Here is a 20,495-nt window from a genome sequence, read left to right as displayed (position 1 = left end):
GACAGACTACAGCTCTTTGTAGCTGCCCTGTGTTGTTTTCTCTTTGATTTACCCATTTCATTTAGCATTTTTAACACTGACCTGATGCTGCAGGCTAATCGGCTTATGACTGGGAATTTCCAAGTATTAAGAAGAGTGAGGCGACAGTTTGGGGTTAAAGGTGATGGACACTCACAAATATTTTTCTAAAGTATTTAGTAGCTTTATTTTCACCTGTGCATGTTTATCGGCATATGAGGGGAAGTGATCGTCTATGTCTGTATGCACTTGCAAGCGTAGCTGCTATGTAGTGATACAGTCTGCATGCATAAGGAAGAAAAAGCTGATATTGTTGGCTTTGGCACTCACCCTAAAGACACAGAGAATTAACAGCAATGCCATGAAGGTGTGCTGTAACTGACAAACTTGTGAACATGGAATCAGCTCTTTTCACTGTCATAATTGGAAACCAATAACACCTCCATGTTGTTGCCAAAACAAAGCGTTTTTCTCTAAAAGGGCTGGGCTCGGTATCTGACTCATGCCACACCAGCTCTCTCCTGTTTGCAGTACTTCTTGCTATTACTGCATTTTTTTAGCTAATAGAAATGTCTGCAACATGAATTTTAATATACAGTGTTTTTTTTAACTTAGTCAGAGACAGTGACAGACTTCTCAATTTTGAAAATAGAAAAGCTTATTCTCCCGAGATTTTTCCACCAGATAATAGTGTTACAACAAGTGAGAGTACTGATATGGATTTCCTACTTTTTGGTTTCTCCATGAGGTTCCTAGATTAATGACATCTGTCTTTTTCAAGGCATACATTTTATTTTCACAGTAACCCCTCAGCTTTGTAGAAATGCACCTTCATCTCTTTCTTTCCTTGACTTCATCATTAAATGCTGCAGAGCCTGACCTAAAAAATAACCCAACAGTCAAACATGAAAAGAATGACATTCAACAAAGCTCCTCATACTCAAGGTTTGGCCCTCTAATTGGACTCTTATAGGCTCCATCTACACGTGGAAATTTGTGAATTTGTTTTCACCCAAACAAGAGTCAGAGTGATCCAAGTCAAAACTAGGGGAGAGTCTACCTATATGCAGCTCATCCACATATCCCATAAACAGTAACATAGTCTTTTCCAAATGCTACAGTCGGCCCCCTTCGGACTCCTCACTGTGTTGATGTGAATTAAACCCACATCAATTAGCCACTGTAACAGGTCAAGAGTCTACTTAAGTTTTGCAAGACAGTAAGGGAGTGGCAGGTCAATCATGAGGTGTCTTGTCGCTGGTGTCAGTGTCATGGTTGGAGGGGGTAGTGGTTGGGCTTTGCTTCAAACACTTGAGAGCTCCGCTGAGAGATACGGCTGTTTGAAAGGAAACAACAATACGAGGGTGTTTGGACTGAAAATAGCCCTCCATTGAAAAATGCAAAGGGCTGCGCTGTTTTTCTTTTGTTTTTTAAAGGTATGAAATATGATCCAGGAAGTCCAGTTGGGGTGACACAACCCTTCAACCCTTCAGTGAGCACTTGACTGTGGTTCATTAAATCATGAGGAAGAATTTTACAACTGTTTTATCCTTCTTCAAAACCAGGTTAAGAGGAGAAATAAATTCCCCCCCCCCCAGGGATCAATAAATTCTCATCTTATCTTATCTTATCTTATCTTATCATAAGACCCTTCCAAGTATTTGATACGAATGGGAGAGGGCTCTGACGATGATCAAAGAACTATTATTATGAAAAGTGGTTATGAAAAGTAACTGATGTGTCCTTCTGATGTATGTTGTGATCAATAATAACAGCGTAATCTCCCCATTTTCTGATCATCTCGTCAATCTATGCCAATAACAGATTAACAGCTTAATTCATTCTCTTGATTCTTTTGCTGTTAGCGTGGCCCACATGCAAGACCTTGCGAGACCATAACCCTCTTTCCTTTCTCTCAGGACCATCTTCTGTGATCAGCAACGACGATGACTCAGCCTCTCCTCTTCACCACGTCTCCAATGGCAGCAACACACCTTCATCTTCAGAGATGGGTCCTGATGCGGTTATCATCGGCATGACCAAGATCCCTGTGATAGAAAACCCTCAGTACTTCAGGAGCACAAACAGCCTCCTGAAAACTGACACATGTGAGTACAAATCTCAGTAACCTTTAATGTGTGCCTAAATGAGTATGCCAGTGACTGAAATTTACTCATAAATTCCAAGATTTCCATGTGGGACTCATACATCACCAGAGCCGAAACATACAAGAGTCTGAGAGTCAAGTTATTTTTCTTTTGGGTGACCAGAAAACAAAAAAAACCACACAAAAAACAAAAGACATAAGGGCAAAGTGGGAAGGAGAAGAAGACACACAGAAATAGAAGAGGAACCTGAGGAGAATAGGAGAGTGTGTGAGAGAGAAACAGTCAAATAGACAAAGAGCACACAAGGTTATTGACCTGGTCCATCAACATGGTATTATGATTATTGGCAAGTAATAAAAGCTTCTTCAGGCTTTGGCCTTGTATTGCAGTAAATTATTCTGTGTATGTGTGTGTGTGTGTGTGTGTCTTGTGGGTTATGTGCACACCATTATAATGATGGGGGATTGGGACTTGACCTCTTCAGTCTTGCTGTACAGCTAAAAGATAGACTGGGATTTACAATCTAAAGACAAGAATGAAAGCGCAGAGGATCGATGAAAGTCAATAACCGTCTGCTGTATATGTGTATATGGCTGCGTGTGTGTTTTTAATATATTACAGCCATTACAACTATTACGCTGTGTGCTTCTCTGACTCATAGACAGGCAGCATAAATACTGAAAGTATCTGATCGAGTATTTGGCTCTCTGCCTTTTGAGACCCGTGCAACAGCCTTTGATGGAGACAGTTTGGCAAAGGTGCTCCAGGTTGCATGCCAAGAACTGAACTCTTTTTAAATAGTGGCCCTTAACCAGCCTGCAGCCTGTAATATTAAATTCAGGAATTGGAGGAATTGGTGGCGGGTACACCCTTCTAGTTAAGAGATGACACAGGTGTCTTCTTGGCAGCATGAAAGCTACAAATACTCTGCAGAAATGATGGATCTGTACGTAATTATGGGAACTGTGTTGCAAAGCTTCAGCTGTGCAGTTTACCGCTGAAGTGAGCACATCATTAACAATAATAACATCAGAGGAGTTGGCATTGTCGGAAAGCATGTGATGTGGATTATTAAAGAGTTACAGTAAAACACACCTGGACTTGCAGTGGTGGTAAACCACTGTGTTTATGTTTCCCTTGTCCTACATATACATTTGGACATTTATATTGTAAATGTCAAGCAACTTAAGTAGGGCTGTAATTAGGATTGAAAAATACTTGTTCTTATTCCCAGGTCATCAAATACCAACGTACTGTCATGCCCCTCAGTGCCTCATGTAGACACTGAAGAGTCTACATGAGAGGGCCGTGTGGCAAAAGGTCGGTTTTTTACCACTTGAGAATGTCTGAAATAATAAGGTCATAACCCCAGCCAAAAAACAAACAAGGTAATAATAATAATAACAATTTTGATATCATTTAAAACTACTTCTACTGAACTAGAATAACTGTCATTGTCTCTGTTTTACCAATATTTTATATCAAATTCCATCTTTCCAGAAAACCTTTTTCAAAAAAAATTAACCCAAATTAACCCATATTAACCCATAAAGTAAAAAGTAAAACAATTTTATCTACCAACAAAACACTTTCTGTATTACAATTAATAATGCATATTGAATTGTTGCCCTTCAAGGAATAATTGATTTTTGAAATATACTTTTCCTGCTGAGAGTCAGATGAGACTATTGACACATTTCTGACATTTCCTAAATATCAAATTTAAAAATGGCTTATAAAATATCTAGCATGTGAATTTTTTTTATCATAGAATATGAACTCATTCGAGGTTAAAAATGTGCTAAAACTCTGGGGGAAAATCCAGAGAACTCATCCGTAATGTTCTCAGTAGTAGCTGCAGCCCTGAACAGAAGGAGAGATTTTTCTTTATTCCCCTTCGTTATGTAACTCCTTCCTTGTGGCTCTGTGCTGTATCTCTCACTTTTTCCACCTTTCCATCCCAGCAGTTCCTCTGGGGTTTGTATTTTGTTGCATCTAAGGACTGAGGATTAACATCGTTCTGGAAAATTTTATTCATAAATCAACAGGAGTGCACAGTATTTACACTATTGTGCACACACACACATGCAAGAAGTTATGAAATTTTAGTTCACAATTTGCCCCACCTTCTGATAGAGCTGGTGGCTGACTAGTCAGAGATGAAGTGGAAAAGAAAAAGAAGACTCATGACATTAATAGCATGAGGAATTTATTTATTTATTTATTTTTCAAAGCATCTGTCAAACACTGACTTTGTGATGCTGAACCATCACATTGCTTGGTTCAAACTGAACACACAATTTCCAAGCTGTTCAGACTATTTTATGTCAGCATCCGGGGTCATAGAAAGAGTTTGGGCAGACAAGAGAAGGAGGAATGGAAGAAAATGGCAAACTGGGAATAATTATGTCCCTGAGACATTGATTTCCTTGGCTGTTCATAAGATGCTGATTAAGGAGTCGCGTAAGAGGCGGCTCAGTGGGGATAATATGGAGGGACTGAATGACGGAGGAGAAAGACAGATGGAAAAAGATGGCCGAGGAGGTGACTGATGGGAAATATTATTCCTCTTGATGTTTGTGTTGTAAGCGTTGTCATAAACAAGTGATAGAAAAAGACTGATGGAGCAACAGAATGGGCAGGAACATGTGCCTGGATGTAAATGTTTAGAGGCTGCCGATTAAAAAGTGATAGCTTTAGCAGCTGAAGGGAAAGGCAATGGGGAGAGATAAATGATGGAACAGAGGGATGCTAAAAAAGGAAAGTGAAAGTGAGATAATGAGACTGGATGGAGCAATGCTAAATGAGGGAAAATGGCTGAATGTGATAAGCACTGAAAAGCGACACTAATTAAGAAAAACATCAGAGATGAAGAGTGCAAAGTTTGGTAAATGGGGAATAATATTTCTGTAGATCTTAATTAAGGATACTGATTGAGGAGAAGAGGGCCGATGTGTAGCACCACACACATAGAGACAGTTTAATAATGAAAGCAGGGTGGAAATAGAAGTCTAAAACCGGGAGAGACAGACACCTGAAAAGCGGAATTATTGAGTGGTATAAGGACATAAAACATAAGCTAACTTAGGCCCTTGATTGCTTTGTGCGGCAAATATGGAAAGTTCTTTAATAAATGAAAAACAGCAGGACCTAATGTGAGAACAACACCGAATCTTCTTGCCAAAGAAGAAAAGGCAACATAGTAAGTGACTGGTCCGCACACATCGGTTTGTTTGCTATTTCAGGGTGTTAATTAAGGGGAAGTGGTGTGAGGCGTTTTCACGTGTGAGCGCTTATGACGCAGCTACAGGAGGAAATTGTGCGGTTATTAGCTGGTTAAATGGTTTTTTGTGGAGTTGTTCTATTGTATTGTATTGTATGTGTGTATTTGAACGTAAGTAAATCCCATCACGAGGATTAAATGATAGATTTAGTTTTAGCCACAGTGATACCCTTACATACTCAGTCCTGTCTGCTTTAAGCATTACGTCTGCAGAACAAAGAAACATGATGAAGAAAGGTTTAATGACTGTATAATAACATGTTTGCAAAATGTTCAATGAAAAGCTTGAGCTTTTGCCACTCAAACAGTCAGGGAAAGGTTGTCCTGAAGGTTAAACATTAGAAGAGTCAACTGTAAAACCTGACCATACATACAACAAGAATGCAAACTCCAATCTCACTTTTACATCCTGTTTTGTTTTGGGGTTTTTTTTAAAATCATGTACTCAACAGAATATCATTTGGTGTTGGTTTTCCTTCTTTTGCCTCCAAAATGTATTTGGCAAAACAAATAAACAATACAGTAGGCTTAAATTCTAGGAGCTGACATACTGTAAACTGTACACATGCAAAGCCTGCAAAGGCATAAACACACACACACACACACGTATACAATACATTCCGTGTGTGTGTTCTCCTTGATCACAATCTCACATTGAGAATTAGATGCTTTTAAATATCTGATGCAGACCAGTTGTGTTTCTTATCTCTCGCTCAGTCTGTCTTTCTCTTTCAGCCTGTAAAATATTGGGTTATGGCGGACCTCAGCAGCTTACACTGTAGATCGATGCAGCTTCTGAGAGTCTTGCTGGGCTTTAATGTGATATTCTGAGTGGACAGCTTTTCTTCAAATGCGCCTCTTAATCACATCACAGATAAATCTCAGCTCTTGGTGTCCTTTGTGTGTGTGCGTGCGCGCTGAAGACATAGGTTACCCAAGTACATGTATTATGGGATAATTCATGTTTCCATGCATGCAAACAGTTGCACTTCTGGCCCGCAGTCAAAATGTCAGAGCTTAGCCAGGTTATAGTAAGGGCACCACACTGTTAATCACTCTGTAGACTAAAACCTTGTAGCATCACTGTGGTGAGATGCCAAATTTTCTGAAAACCAGCTGGCAAGGAGTCATGAGTTACTTAGCAACAGAAAGCAGGTTTTCCGACTCTGATCCAGCTGTGGGTGAGCAGGAAGAGATTTTCACCACAGTAAAACAGGATCATGTTAGTATATGACAAAACAGTGAATTTGCTTATTTACTTTAGCATTCAAATGACTCTAAGTGACGACATAAAATATTTTTGCAAGTGAAAAAGTGTCTACTGCTAAATTCTGTCATGATTCACCTCCCAGAAAAGAGCTTTGCTAACATAACATTTCAAAAAAATGATCAAGTCCCACCTTTTCCACTTGACAAAACCAGCCGGTTGGATTCGTTGAGGAGTTAGCACACCCTGCAGTTATGTTTTTTGTTCAGAAAAGAAGATAAGTCTCAAACAAAGCTGAACTGATTGCTGATTAATTAAAATGATAGACAGTATAATCAAATTTTAATGACTCAAGCTTATTTGACATAATGTTGTGTTGTTTTTGTGACCTTGTGAGAACCAGCACACATTAAAATGGATTCCTACTCCTCTTCATGTCTTCTTTCTCCTCTTTTTACAGTCGTCCAGCATATTAAGAGACACAACATTGTGCTGAAGAGAGAGCTGGGAGAGGGAGCCTTTGGAAAAGTCTTCCTGGCCGAGTGTTACAACCTCTCACCTGACCAGGAGAAGATACTGGTGGCTGTCAAGGTAATCTGAGGGTGTAATGGTCTTATTGTCACTTATTTTACTGCAAGATCCTGAGAAACAGATTAGATTAGATCTGAATTAAGCAGTGAAAGTACTTTGTGTCCCAGACCTGGTTTTATTAGGTATTTTGAAAATCCATGTTCCTACAGAATGCTTCATGGCACCAAAATAGTCAATAATGTCATCAATGAAGGTGAAGTTATTGCTTTCTATACTGTAGTTTACAATGAAGTCTGATACATGATCTACCTTTGAAATATTGAACAGTTTTCAGCAGATAATCCTTTGTTCCTGAAATGGATCCAGGGCATTTTGAAATGAAATGAAAGAGTATTTAGACTCTGCATTTGCCATCTCCTCACCTCCATTTCCTCTGCTATTGTTAGAAAGTCATCTCTTTCAAGAGTTTAAGTCTTAAGTCTTTAAGCAAAAGGTGGAATTACACTCAAACCGCTGACTTCCGGGGTCAAATTGAACGGTTTCCTCCCATCACATCTGTCCATCCATCCATCTCTCCATCAAGGATGCTTTCTCTCCTGGTCTGCGGTGAAACAGGATCTGATTGGTGAAGAACTTCTCATTAACAATACATGACCTGTGAGAGACACCCACCCCACCTCCCGTCCTCCTTCACCACCGCCTCCAACTTCCTCTATCTTACACGCCTCACGTCTAACTTCTACCTGCAGCACTTTTTCTCTGTCCTCTGCAGTTCTTGATCGCGCTCCTCCTCTCAGATCCTAAACCGTATTTTCTCTCCCTACACCTCTTGGCTCTCCCAGCTAAGCTCTAAACCGCTTGCCGGCCCGCTGATGTCCTCTGCCAGCTTAGCTTCAGCTCAGTCTGAGCACTCTGTAAAAATATGCACCTGAAAATCCCGAGAAGCAGCGTTTCGGTTTGTCGAACGGGATGCCGCGTGTTGCTCACTGCACGTCAAATCTAGTAAAACATTTTATAATCTGCATTCAACTTACACTAAAAATCAATTGTATTTCTCAAATTGCCATAGATGTGTTTGCGCGTAGACTTGATGTAGACGAAACATTTAATCATTAGTCTCTTTATTGATTTCACGTTCTACGTTCATCAGATTTTTTTTTTTCCAATTAGCTAATGCACCATGTGCTTATAGTGCGCTCTTCTCGGCGTCGTCTTTTCGTCAGCTGGTGTGACTCACCATTTGCTGCATCAACAAAGAGAAGATGTCATGAGAGGTGGAGGAAAAACAGACTTCAAATAAATGATGACAATGCTTTAATTTCTCTTTGGTTAAAGGGTCAGTTCACCCAAATTACCAAAGAAACAAACAGATTTTACTGTCCAATGAAAGAAGCCACATCTTTTCTTTTTCTTACCGGACAGCAAAATAGATCAAGAAGGAACTGTCAAATAACTAAGACACTATTTCTAAAATGTGATGTTGTCTTTAAAGTGTTTATCATGTAGCTTTTTAAAACACATCTCTTATCTCCATTGTATGTACTGGAATGGAAGCAGACATTTGAGATGTGGACAACTAAAGCCCACACTTACATTTTGGTGTTTGAGTACCCGAAAAACAGAGACGTCAACCAAGTTTCTCGTGTTTGTCTCTCTCCCGTGGTATCAAAAGGACAGTTAGTGTGTTCCTCTGTACCTCAAAGTAAACTTTAAGTATACTGAAACTGTGTTTTGGCTGTGCCGACCCTTCAAGTTTTGGCAACATAGTCTCAGCACCAGATTTTTGTGATCTGAGGACGCAAACTAATTAATTAAAGTAATATAAACTATTATAGTATGCAGGAAACTGAAATGCTGCGATATGCATCAGCCTTATAAAAATAATACTGCCCTGTCAATATGAATAAACTGATACAACACAGCAAGAACATATTCTGAGGCGTATTTTTCTTTTAATACACCAGCCACACACACACACACACTCACGTGTACAGGCTGTACTTATGCTGTACTCTGTCATGCATCCTACATTACAGCAACATGTTCTCTCCTGTACAGCACATTACAATAACCTACACTCACTAATAGAGCTAATAATGGTCCAGGTTTTAGAGTCGACTATCAATCACCCGGTCAGCCGTAATACAGGAGGAAGTTTTAGTGTTGCTGTATTATTACTGTATACACTGAGGTGCCATCGATCACAGGCTCACTTTAACACTTACAAATACCCAGATAACTATACATGAGTCCTTACGTACACACTTACAGTAAACTCCTGCGTGCCATCAATCATGAACACCAAGCACTTTCAATAATGCTGCTTTCACACATGTAAACGTGAGTCACTACATTCCCGAGCTCGAGGCAGTTGATTGCTTCTTATTTGTCCGGGGACCTGAATGTGTGCGCAGACTGGATGACTAACACAGCAATATTATGGCTTTTAGCCTGGGAATTAATGCTGTGTTAATTTCAGAGACTCCTGAGCGTCATACATAGACGTTTCTGGCTCACAGGAAACCTTCTGCTCCCTAACTTCCCTGAATTCAACTTTAACGTGATTTGCTCAGCACAGTGATGAACATTTGTTACTGTGGTTGTGTGATATATTGCACAGTTCAGTTAGCTGATTGAGCCCAGTGGTGCGCTGCATGTGTTTACCAGGAAAGAAGAGGAGTTTTTTTGCTTTATTTATTTATTTATTTTTTTTTTTGCTTTAATCACATTTTGTATCCCAGATTTCCTTTCCCTTCCTTGTGTGTAAGTTACATTCAGTGAAATACAGTGAAAGTACAACGGACCATCGGTCAAATGAGGATAATGAAAAAAGTTACATGAAAGTAAGTAAGTAAGTAATTGCAGTGCCACTTTTGGTAAGTCACCCTTTGTAAAAGTTCCAAAAGTTTGTAAACAGGTTCATTAGTAGTCAATAAACCATTTATTAATGCTTTACAGATGAGATGTAATACATTATAAGAAAAACAAAGAACAAAGTTTGGGTTGCCAGACTTTCTTTTTTATTGTCTTTTAAGCTTTCTGCAGTTTGTTGAGAAAACCAATCAATTGACCTATGATCTCATTTATAACTGCAGATTTGCTGGCTTAGAAAGTGAAAAACCTATGAGTAGTTATCATTTGGAATTGTTACAAAATACAAGGGATTAATCTTTTCACAACCTTGCAACCCAAACTTTTACATTTTAACCATTTTAAACCCTTTATAATGGTAGTATTGATTTATAATTATAGCACAAAATCCTATGGCGCAGGGGGTCAGTCTTAGAAATGCAACCAGACACACTGAAACAGAAAGACATCATCAGCATGTGAGAACTCATCAGTGGAAAGCAAACCCAGACTTCCCATAGATGTCCGATATCACATTTCAAACGGAGATCAGAGCATACAGCAGCCATACTGTAATAATCCACCATATAATCATCATGTAGTATTACATTTCAGCCTTGAATGTACATGACCAAGCCTTCGTTTCTTGATAAATGACTGGTTGAACGTGTGTGGGTGGAGTTGGAGTCTTATTTTCTGGTGTCTCAGTGTTGAAGCTGAAAGGTCGAGGGGTTATTTCCTTCTTCCTGAGCTTTCGCTGTGATTTCTCCTTGTCCTTTAAACATGTATTTGTAGTAGGGACTGTTAGTACATCGACAGACAAGCACAAACACACACATACACACAAGGCAGAAGGTGAATGTATATCCATGTCACATACTGTAGGAAGACAATCAATTATTCATGTAGGACAGGAGGAATTTTCTATATTTTTTTTCTTCGGATGTGAAATGAATAGAGACCCTGTATCACTTTCATTTCCTGAAACTCTCTCTCCCTCTCTCTCTTTCTCTGTCTTTTGTCTTTCATACACACACTCCTTTTTTGTCTCTGTCACAGATGCTTGTTTTACATAACCTCCCCGACACATTTCCTGAGTCACGGAAAGGAGACAAAGATTAGTTTCAAAGGAACCATGGAACTTGATGAATGTAAACAGTGTTGTACTCTGTAATGGCTTACATTAATATAAAATGCATTCATTTTTCTTCCTGCACTGCCGTTGCATCAGTCCTTCCTCTGGGCCAGTGATTTCACACCATGTGTGCCGAGTTGCCGTAAATTACTTTTACAAGGCCGGACACTGACATTTTTCTTCTGAGTGGACACCAGCCAAACATAATGGAGCGGACTGGGTGCACTGTGAAAATGACTATTTGAAAATAGTGTACGTTGCATAATGTGTGAGTCTTTAATTTGTCAGTTTTTTAAAATGTCACCTGTGTGTGTATGTGTGTGTGTGTGTGCGCGCGCAGACACTTAAAGAGGCCAGTGAAAATGCCAGGAAGGATTTCCACCGCGAGGCCGAGCTGTTGACGAACCTTCAACATGAACACATTGTCACTTTCTATGGAGTCTGCGTGGAAAGCGACCCTCTCATCATGGTGTTTGAGTATATGAAACATGGAGACCTCAACAAGTTTCTCAGGCATGACTCTTTTCTTTCTTACGTAAAAATCTCATCAGAAGGGCAGCTGTTATATTGAAGACTTTGCATTCCTCCAAAAGGTCACCATGAAAAGAGAGAAATCAATAAGACAAATCTTGTAGAGTAGAAGTTTCTTCTGCTAAATCAGATGCAGTTTATTCTTAATAGTTGCAACAAACAATAACCATTCTCACATGACAAATTTGCACCTGTTCCCTCACAGGGCTCACGGTCCAGATGCAGTTCTGATGGCAGAGGGCCAGACCACCAGACCTGTAGAGCTGACCCAGTCTCAGATGCTGCACATTGCCCAGCAGATAGCATCTGGCATGGTCTACCTGGCATCACAGCACTTTGTGCACCGCGACCTGGCCACCAGGTTTGTCGCTCACTGCATTCACTCTGAGTTTATTTGTTTGGCCTTAATCCATACGTCCTTATATAGAGACATTTATTCAGACCCTTCTACATTTTATAAGATGCAGATTATGAAAAAGTGAAAACACACTTTTTTGAACAATTTTGCAAACTTAATAAAATGCAAACTCCAGTAAATGAATCTTGTTTCCATTGGTTATCCTTGATTTTTTGGGATGGGGTTAGACCACACTTGACATGTTTAATGTACAGTCCAATATATGCCAAATTGCAGTTGAAAGAGTCCAGTATAACTCATCATCACTTCAACTCACCACAACATGTTGCTGTTATTGTTCTGTGCTTAGTTTGTGTTTGTTGTCTAACAGGAACTGCCTGGTCGGTGAGAACCTGCTGGTAAAGATCGGAGACTTTGGCATGTCCAGAGACGTCTACAGTACTGACTACTACAGGGTAGGTGTATGTGTCCATATCTTTTCTGGCCCTTCTTAGTCTCCCTCCTCCCTGTTGCATGGGTCCCTCTCTGCTCCTCCCCTGCATGGGCATGACTGGTGGACCCCTCCTGCAGAGTTACAGTCAGAAGCCAGAGCCTTGTTGTGGTCAACTAAACTGAGAGTAGTGAAATTAAGTGACACGCACTCTTCTCACTGGCGGTGTAGAAAAAGCTACTGTGGAAAAAGGACAGGCAGAGGAATTTATTTTAAAAAAAAGACATGTGGCTGCACATTTTGTGTGTGTCTGTTTATGTGTTGCAGGGACATTTAGCAGTTCTGCTAAGAGTGTCAAGATAACTCGGGGGTACAAGAGACAGCTGTGACTGTTTTTTTTTTCTTTCTTCTTCTACATAGCCATCTGTCACCTTTCCAAAAGGCCAAACTCTAAGAAATTGTACTGATTGATCGATAGTGACTGTCCATTTTTCCTGCCCTCTTCCCTGTCCGCTGTGAGAAACTGACATGACTGACAGTGACAGAGAACTCAGAGGAGGAGGGAAAAAGATGGAAAGAGCGCAAGAGGGAAGGAGCAAGAAAAATCTCTGATTTTGGACAAAATCTTAACAGTAACATTCAGAAAGATAACAATGATGGATGTATAGTTCAGTAATGGCACTGATCTATGCCTTTTATCTTTCACGTAAAAGCACTTCTGGTGCCACAGTCACTTGACAGAAAAGAAAAAATGGCCAGTATAATTAAATACAAACAAGAAATATTTTTTAATTGATATACACAACTGTCAATATATTAAAAACAAATGCAGTCAAATAGAATGAATGTATGAATGGATACAGATGACAGTGGCCAATATGACAGATTTCAAGGTATATTTATCCTCATGATTAGATTTAATAGTAAATATTCCAATTTACTACTATTACTTTTTTATCATGTTTTGTGTAGTTCCTCCAGGTTCCCCCATCCTGCAGAGCTAAGCCACAAGGTTCAAAATACAAAATCTACATGGTCACAATCAGTCTAGGAGCATGGGAAATTGACTTTTCATTGGTCTTTTTCTGAACACTGTTGAGATTAAATTTGAAATAACTAGTTGAGTTGTACATCAAATTAGAGATGCAAATGAAAGATTAAGGTCTCTCCTCTGTGGCTTTCTTTTGTACTATCTCTGTTACAACACACAGCAACATCCACCCTCCACCTCCCTACCTCCCTTCCTCCTCCTCTTCCTTCCTTTCACCCAACCTCAATAAAGCTAAACGCCGAGGTTGGAGTCATGGCAACAGGCGAAGGCAGTGGCGACGATCCTTGGAGTTGTATCCAATGTTTCTCAGGATGAAAAGTAATCAGAGAACTTGTGCTTAATATGCTGAGGCGGTACGAGAGAACGAGAGGGGGAGAAGCAGAGAGATGGAAGAGTGGGAGACGGAGGCAAGAGGGTGGCAAAAAGATGAAAGGAGAGCTGGGAAAGAGAGAGTGATGGAGGGAAAAGGTGAGAAGCCAGCGAGGGAGAAAATAAGACATAAATAAATATACAAAAGGTGGTAATAGAGCAATAAGGGAACAGATATGTGTTGAGGTGGGAGAGGAGAGGTCTGCAGACACGGCAGTTTGTGCACAGGAGAGTCAATAACCAACAGATTTAGACAAGCACAGAACACGGTATCAGAGACGGAGAAAGGAAAACAGCAAGAAATGACAGAAAAAGTAAGAGAGGCAGACAGACAGCAAAGCAGTAGAGAGATACAGCATGGTGGGAGGTAAAACACAGTGATCCAGCCATGCTTCAGCTTCCAGGATAGACAGAGAGAGGTGTGTGTATGTGTGTGTGTGTGTGTGTGTGTGTGTGTGTGCATGTGTGGGTGAGGGGGGGCAGTGTAGAGACCCAGTCATGCTCTTGCGTCAGACAGAAGCAAATATGAGTCATAGAGGAATTGGAGCACCCCCACTGCTTCTGTGTGTGTGTGTGTGTGTGTGTGTGTGTGTGTGTGTGTGTGTGCATAGGGGAGCAAAAGCAGAGGCGTAGGACTGAAGGGGCTGTGGTGACGTCATTGGATCCACTGTTACACAATGAACCTGACACGCGCTTCACAAGATAGACAGGATGCCTCGATTCAAACCTTGAGCCTTTCCATGCAGTGAGTGTGTGTGTGTGTGTGTGTGTGTGTGTGTGTGTGTGTGTGTGTGTGTGTGTGTGTGGGTTGATAGGGCTGGACTCTTTGGAGAGAGTGGATGCAGTGTAGCACATTTATTCCTTTTCTCCTTAAACTGATTTCATGCCCAAATGTGTAGGATGTAAGAGAATTAAATGTCTGCTTGGGTTTTCAGGTTGACTGTTATGCCGCTGATGCAGACTGTAGAAAAACACTGGCAGCAAAGCAGAGCTGAATAATCTCTGCAGAGTAATTTAGCTGCTGGGGTTTTTTTTTTGTTTATTTTTCTTTTTTTTTTTACAAACCATCTCTGGGTCCCAACCAGCACAGACTAACAGATTCTTAATGGAGCACCTGGAGAGGCGAGAATGGAGCAATTATCTGTGCAGGAGAGAGTGTGCATGTGGACAAACAAAACACCACTGTCTGTATGACAAAATACACATCAACACAAAGATGATACTGTCAACACATTTTAAAATATGGACAATAATTTCTTTTTGCATACATCTATCAAAAAAAAACACTCATCAAAACAAATCAAAGCACCTGAGTTCATCCTGCCTTTTGCACATTTCACACTTGAAATATAGCTGCAATCTGCTTCAATTAACAATATATCAAGATAAAGTGTCTCTCACTCTTATGCCCTCATTACGCACTTACTGTGCCACCCTGATTCCAAAAAAGGGTTCGGACACAGTGTGAAGGGTACAACAGTAAACACAGATTGTTTGAAACATGCTGCTGCCATCAAATTCATTCAAAAAGCATATAAGTGGATGAGGTAAAACATCAAACATATTGTTTTTTGTACTGTTTTCAGCTGAGTACATGTCAGGAAGTATTAGCAAATTACCACATTCTGTTCTATGTATTTATTGTTTCAGATACACAACAATGCAGCCAGCTAGAAATCTGAAGGTTTGACTGGACGAAGGCTCCCATAGGAAGTAGCCTAAACAGCACATTAATTAGCTTAGTAATCACAAGAGTAAAACTAGTGAAATAAGTGAAATGCATAACAGTTAAGGCAGATTGTTGGTGCCAGTCTACTCATTTTCAACACACATACTTAATAATGTATATGTATTTTTTTTTTCAATTGTCAGAAAAACATTTGACCAAACTGATGAACACAAGTTCATCTTTTCACCACATGGTAAATATTTTAATAATATTTGGTAAATATTTTAATAATATTCAGTAATATACTGAATCTATAATGCAAAATTTGTTAATTTAAGAAATGCTTCAGTATTGATTTCATACATATTGCAAAACCCCAGTTCAAATGCCAGATGAATATTTTAAACAAGTTCTTACGTCTCATTACAGTTAGAATTAGAGAAATTGTCTTGTCCATTACATTACATGGCATCAAAACTCTGGCAACACAGTGTAAAACAGAAAGAACAGAGCAGCTCACAAAAAAATACATAAAATGCATTTTCATCAGCAGCAACAGCGTTCATGACCTCAACTGATGGTGCAAATGACTTATTGCACCCAATTCTGATGGCTAATGGGACCTTGAGGCCTCTGCCAGATGGCAACAGCTGGAATGAACAGTGAAGGGGGTGAGGTTCATTTTAGATCTGAGTTGCCTTTTTGGTCATGGACCGGTCGTGTGAGTTCTGGGGTTTCACTTTGTTCATTTCCAGTGATGGCCTGCAGGTGCTTTACCGTGTCCAACTGAGAGGTTACCACAGCAGGAGACAGTGTCCTAATAACAGTATGTTGCCACCTGTGGATCATGTTCTGGGTGTGTTTGCCGATCCAAAGTTAGTGTGTGTTTGGTGACCACGGTCAGACTAATACAGCCGCAAACTATAAGATTTTTTTTTTTATGTTGTTTGGTTTAGTTTTGTTTTTTGTTTTTTCCTGGACTGAGATGAGTGGCAGAATCACTAAAATAAACAACAACATGATGGGTAAATCTTCATCTCATCCGTTTTACTCTAGCTGAGCCAGCCAGGAGAATGAGTTCTCTTCCCCAGTGAAAGCCAACACACACACACACACACACACACACACACACACACACACAGATAGACGCTGCCATTCTTGGAAAGAGTTTTTCTTTCCATAGCAACACAGAGTGCAATTAAGGTAGGGTTCCTGTGTAACAAAGACAGGGTGGAGTTAATCACATAAGCCCCTCCCACACCACATCCCATAATGCTTTCTTTTTCCACTGTTCCAGTTGCCATGGATACCGCAGCCTCCAGGAGGTCACTGTAGAAATTCGACAGTCCTCCTCTGCTTTATTTTCCTCTTTTTTTTTTGAGGTTTTCCTGGAACACTCAAGCAGTGGTCTAGCTGAAATGATGCATATTTATAAGTCAGGCAGGGAGGGAGATGGACAGGCGGGTAGGGAAGGTGAGAACGAGTGAGACAGAACTGCAAAGGAAACAAAGACTGAACACAAAGCTACTGACGGCAAAGAGAAAATAGAAAGAGTTGAAGACAGAGAGAGGTGCACCACCTTCGACTGTAAACGTGACTATCGTAATATTTGATGTCCTTCTTTAGATTTATTGTGAGGGTTTCTCCTCTTGCACCTTCGTTTGTTTTTCTTTCCTCTGTTTCCCTATTTCAGTTCGGCCTCGTTAGAGCCTTTTGAAACGACTCTCTTTTTGCTTCACTCTCTTCCTCTCTCTCTGTCAAAGCACAGCTCCCACACTAGCAGTTAAAAAACAGTCAAAAACATAAAGCCCAGAAGTTCAAGAGCACAATGTTAATATGTCAGACCATCAGGGGAGATGATCAGCTATGAGGAATAAAGCAAAACAGCTAATCTAATGCACATTAGCTTCCCAATCAGTTTGGGATTTGGGAATTTATATGCACCCCATCTCCTTCCCTCTCTAGCTTCTCCCTGTGTCTCTCAACCACTCGGTCAAGGCAGATGGCCTTGAATTCAGTTAGCATAGCTAACTCTAATTGTATCATTAGCTAAGTTTAATTTTGTAATATATCGCTCCTTTGCCCCTGTCAAGAGCTTCTCTTTAAGTTTGTATTTTGCGCGTTCCTAATACAGCGAATGAGTGGTGACAATGACAGATAACTACAACTACTGCACTATTCACCAAAAATTGAAATGCTGTTCCAGAATGCTTCCCAGTTCCCATTCCCTGTAGACCATATCTACACGGTGGCCATTTTCCTCTGATATTACTCTCATGATGGGAAGCTCAAATGCTGGGACAATGTCAGAGGGAATGTGAATAAGGTCTATGCAACGCAACACATTTTAATGATTGTTAAAATTCCAATTGTCTGACACTCAGGCCTGTCAGTGATGAAGCCAAATTATAACAACTAGTGAATGCACAAAATCTCAGTGATTGGGTTGCAGCAGTTATTTGTACATTCATCAGTAAGTTTCTAGTTTCTATCATCTAGTTTCAAATTTGTGATTGTGTAGTGTGGTGTAATTTATTTTATTTAATGCATAATGGGTGCTTTTGTATTTTGTATTACCATTATTATAGTACCCACGTACTTCAGTGCCTTGGCAATACTCTACAGCATTGTAGCCATGCCAGTAAAGCACATCTGATTTCGACAGAGACAGAAATGCAAATGGGAAACAGAGAAACCAGCAGCGAGAAACAGCCTTACAGGGAGAAAAACGAGGGCCTGGTGATGAAGAGTAAGAGCTGCAGAGATGGAGGCAGATATGTTTCCCCAGGCGTACCAGTGAACCTGATGGTTATCTATCTGACCGTTCACATTTTATTACTCCATTAAATAACCCACTGACTAACAAAGAAACAGACCAAGTGTGGGTACCAAGCCATTAATAACAGGCATAAACCTCAGAAAATGGATTGTGCTATCTGTGTGGAGCAATGAAGTGCAGATCGGTAGGTAGATTCATGTAAGGGGGAGAAGTGAGAAGAGAGAGGGGAGCTGCTGTATGAGGGAGAACAACATCAGTACACAGGATTAGGTTTCATCCATTCTCAAGCCGGTTAAAAATTCAACCACTGGCATATCTAACATGTTTAACAGAGCTCGACAAAGCTTTTATCCAAACATAATACGGTAATTACATGTTAGTGTGGGCTTGATGACTGAGGAGCTCACTCACCTTTCTTCACTTTGATGGAAAGTTTTTCGACAGTCCCAGTCTGCGAGAGACAGAAATGAGCTTTCTACTGTTTATGAAGAGCAGAAACAGCAAATGAATACGACAATCAAACAGGCTCCAAAGGCTCATTTGAGATTTGAGTTTAATGAAATGACCAAATGTCTCTCAGAGTGCCTGTGAGTTCCTGTGTTGGATTAGCTGTTGAGCTCTGCTTTCTGAGAACTTACTTTGCCGTTTAAGGTCTAATTAAATAATATTTCAATTAATTAAATTTCACTCGCATGGGACACGAGCAATGCACATACTTCATACTGCAACACACTAGTCTGATAAACTCTAGAAGACTATGTAGACAAAAGTATTGGGGCACCTGACCATTACACCAACGGGGACTTTAATAACATTCCTTTTGTTTAGTCTGATAAACTCTAGAAGACTATGTAGACAAAAGTATTGGGGCACCTGACCATTACACCAACAGGGACTTTAATGACATTCCTTTCGAAGTACACAGACAGCTTTGCAGCTATAACAGCTTCCACTCTTGTGGGAAGGTTTTCCACAAGATTTTGGAGTGTTTCTGTGGGAATTTTTGACCATTCATGCAGTACAGGAATAGTGAGGTCAGAATAGAATAGAAAAGGGCCTTCCCCAAACTGCTCCCACAAAGTTAGAAGCATAGCATTGTCCAAAATGTCTTGGTATGCTGAGGCATTAGGATTTCCCTCCCCTCCCTTCGCCCAGCCCAAAAGCTGAAAAACTGCCCCATAAAGAGATACTTTTGTCTACATAGCGTATTTATACTGCATGACTGCTAACATTTTGCAGTTGCTCATTCATTTTATAGCATGCATTTAAATGTTTACCTGATCCTGTAACTTATCTTTTTTTGGATCAGTTGGTTTTCTGAGTGACAATTTGTTTTTCACATTTATCCTCCAATCATGATCACTGGCCTTTTAACAGGTGTGTTCCTTGTGGGCTCCATGGCATATACATTCGTATACATTCTTTGACTAAGGGAATATAAAACAATACAGTAAACTGAGTTAAATAAAATGATACACTGATCGGGATTGAGGTGTGCAGCAGTCGCAGAGATGATTCAGTCTGCTTTGCTATTGAACCCTGCTTTCCTTAGGGTCATGGGCAGCAGTTTCAAGGAGTGAAACGTTTGCACCTCTACTTTTACATATATAGATGCTCTTGAGCGAAGCCTTGTGAGAATATGAAAAGCTCCATGACCATGCATTCAAAATGTAGGATGTTGCCCGAATAGAAAATAACAGCACTGAATATAGCGTGTGTATGTCTGTTAGATGATCTGGTGACACCGATGATGATTAACAGCTCTCTGTATTTCCCTTTCATTCTTTCTTGTGTGTACTATACTGACTCTAGACTCTGTTTTTGCGTGTCTGTTCAAAGGTCGGAGGTCACACCATGCTGCCAATTCGTTGGATGCCGCCTGAAAGCATCATGTACAGAAAGTTCACCACAGAGAGCGATGTTTGGAGTCTGGGGGTTGTTCTCTGGGAGATCTTCACCTATGGAAAACAGCCTTGGTACCAGCTCTCCAACAATGAGGTACAGTATAAAGCACTTACACTTGAACATCTGATCTTTTTCATTCCACTACTGAACCCACAACCAGGCTCAAAATCAAAAGCAAACTCAAGATGAGGTTAACAGGTATCCAACTAATTAATAACAACGTGCAGTCTGAATAAAGAAAATTAAAGTCAGAAGTACTAAAACATCACAA

The 20,495-nt window shown here is 40.2% G+C and overlaps 1 protein-coding gene across 1 annotated transcript in view; it reads left to right on the top strand.

Annotated features, from left to right (window-relative positions):
* ntrk2a (neurotrophic tyrosine kinase, receptor, type 2a) overlaps positions 1-20,495 on the top strand; it is a 70,989-nt gene that overhangs the window by 47,092 nt on the left and 3,402 nt on the right. Inside the window, exons 14-19 of the mRNA XM_046387596.1 lie at positions 1,938-2,126; positions 7,077-7,207; positions 11,473-11,645; positions 11,869-12,024; positions 12,392-12,476; positions 20,159-20,317. Coding sequence (XP_046243552.1) covers positions 1,938-2,126; positions 7,077-7,207; positions 11,473-11,645; positions 11,869-12,024; positions 12,392-12,476; positions 20,159-20,317 — 893 coding nt within the window. The remainder of the gene's footprint in view (positions 1-1,937; positions 2,127-7,076; positions 7,208-11,472; positions 11,646-11,868; positions 12,025-12,391; positions 12,477-20,158; positions 20,318-20,495) is intronic.

This window comes from Scatophagus argus, chromosome 4 (assembly GCF_020382885.2).
Source record: "Scatophagus argus isolate fScaArg1 chromosome 4, fScaArg1.pri, whole genome shotgun sequence".
Taxonomy (NCBI): Eukaryota; Metazoa; Chordata; class Actinopteri; family Scatophagidae; genus Scatophagus; species Scatophagus argus.
This window is presented reverse-complemented; position numbering and strand designations above follow the sequence as displayed.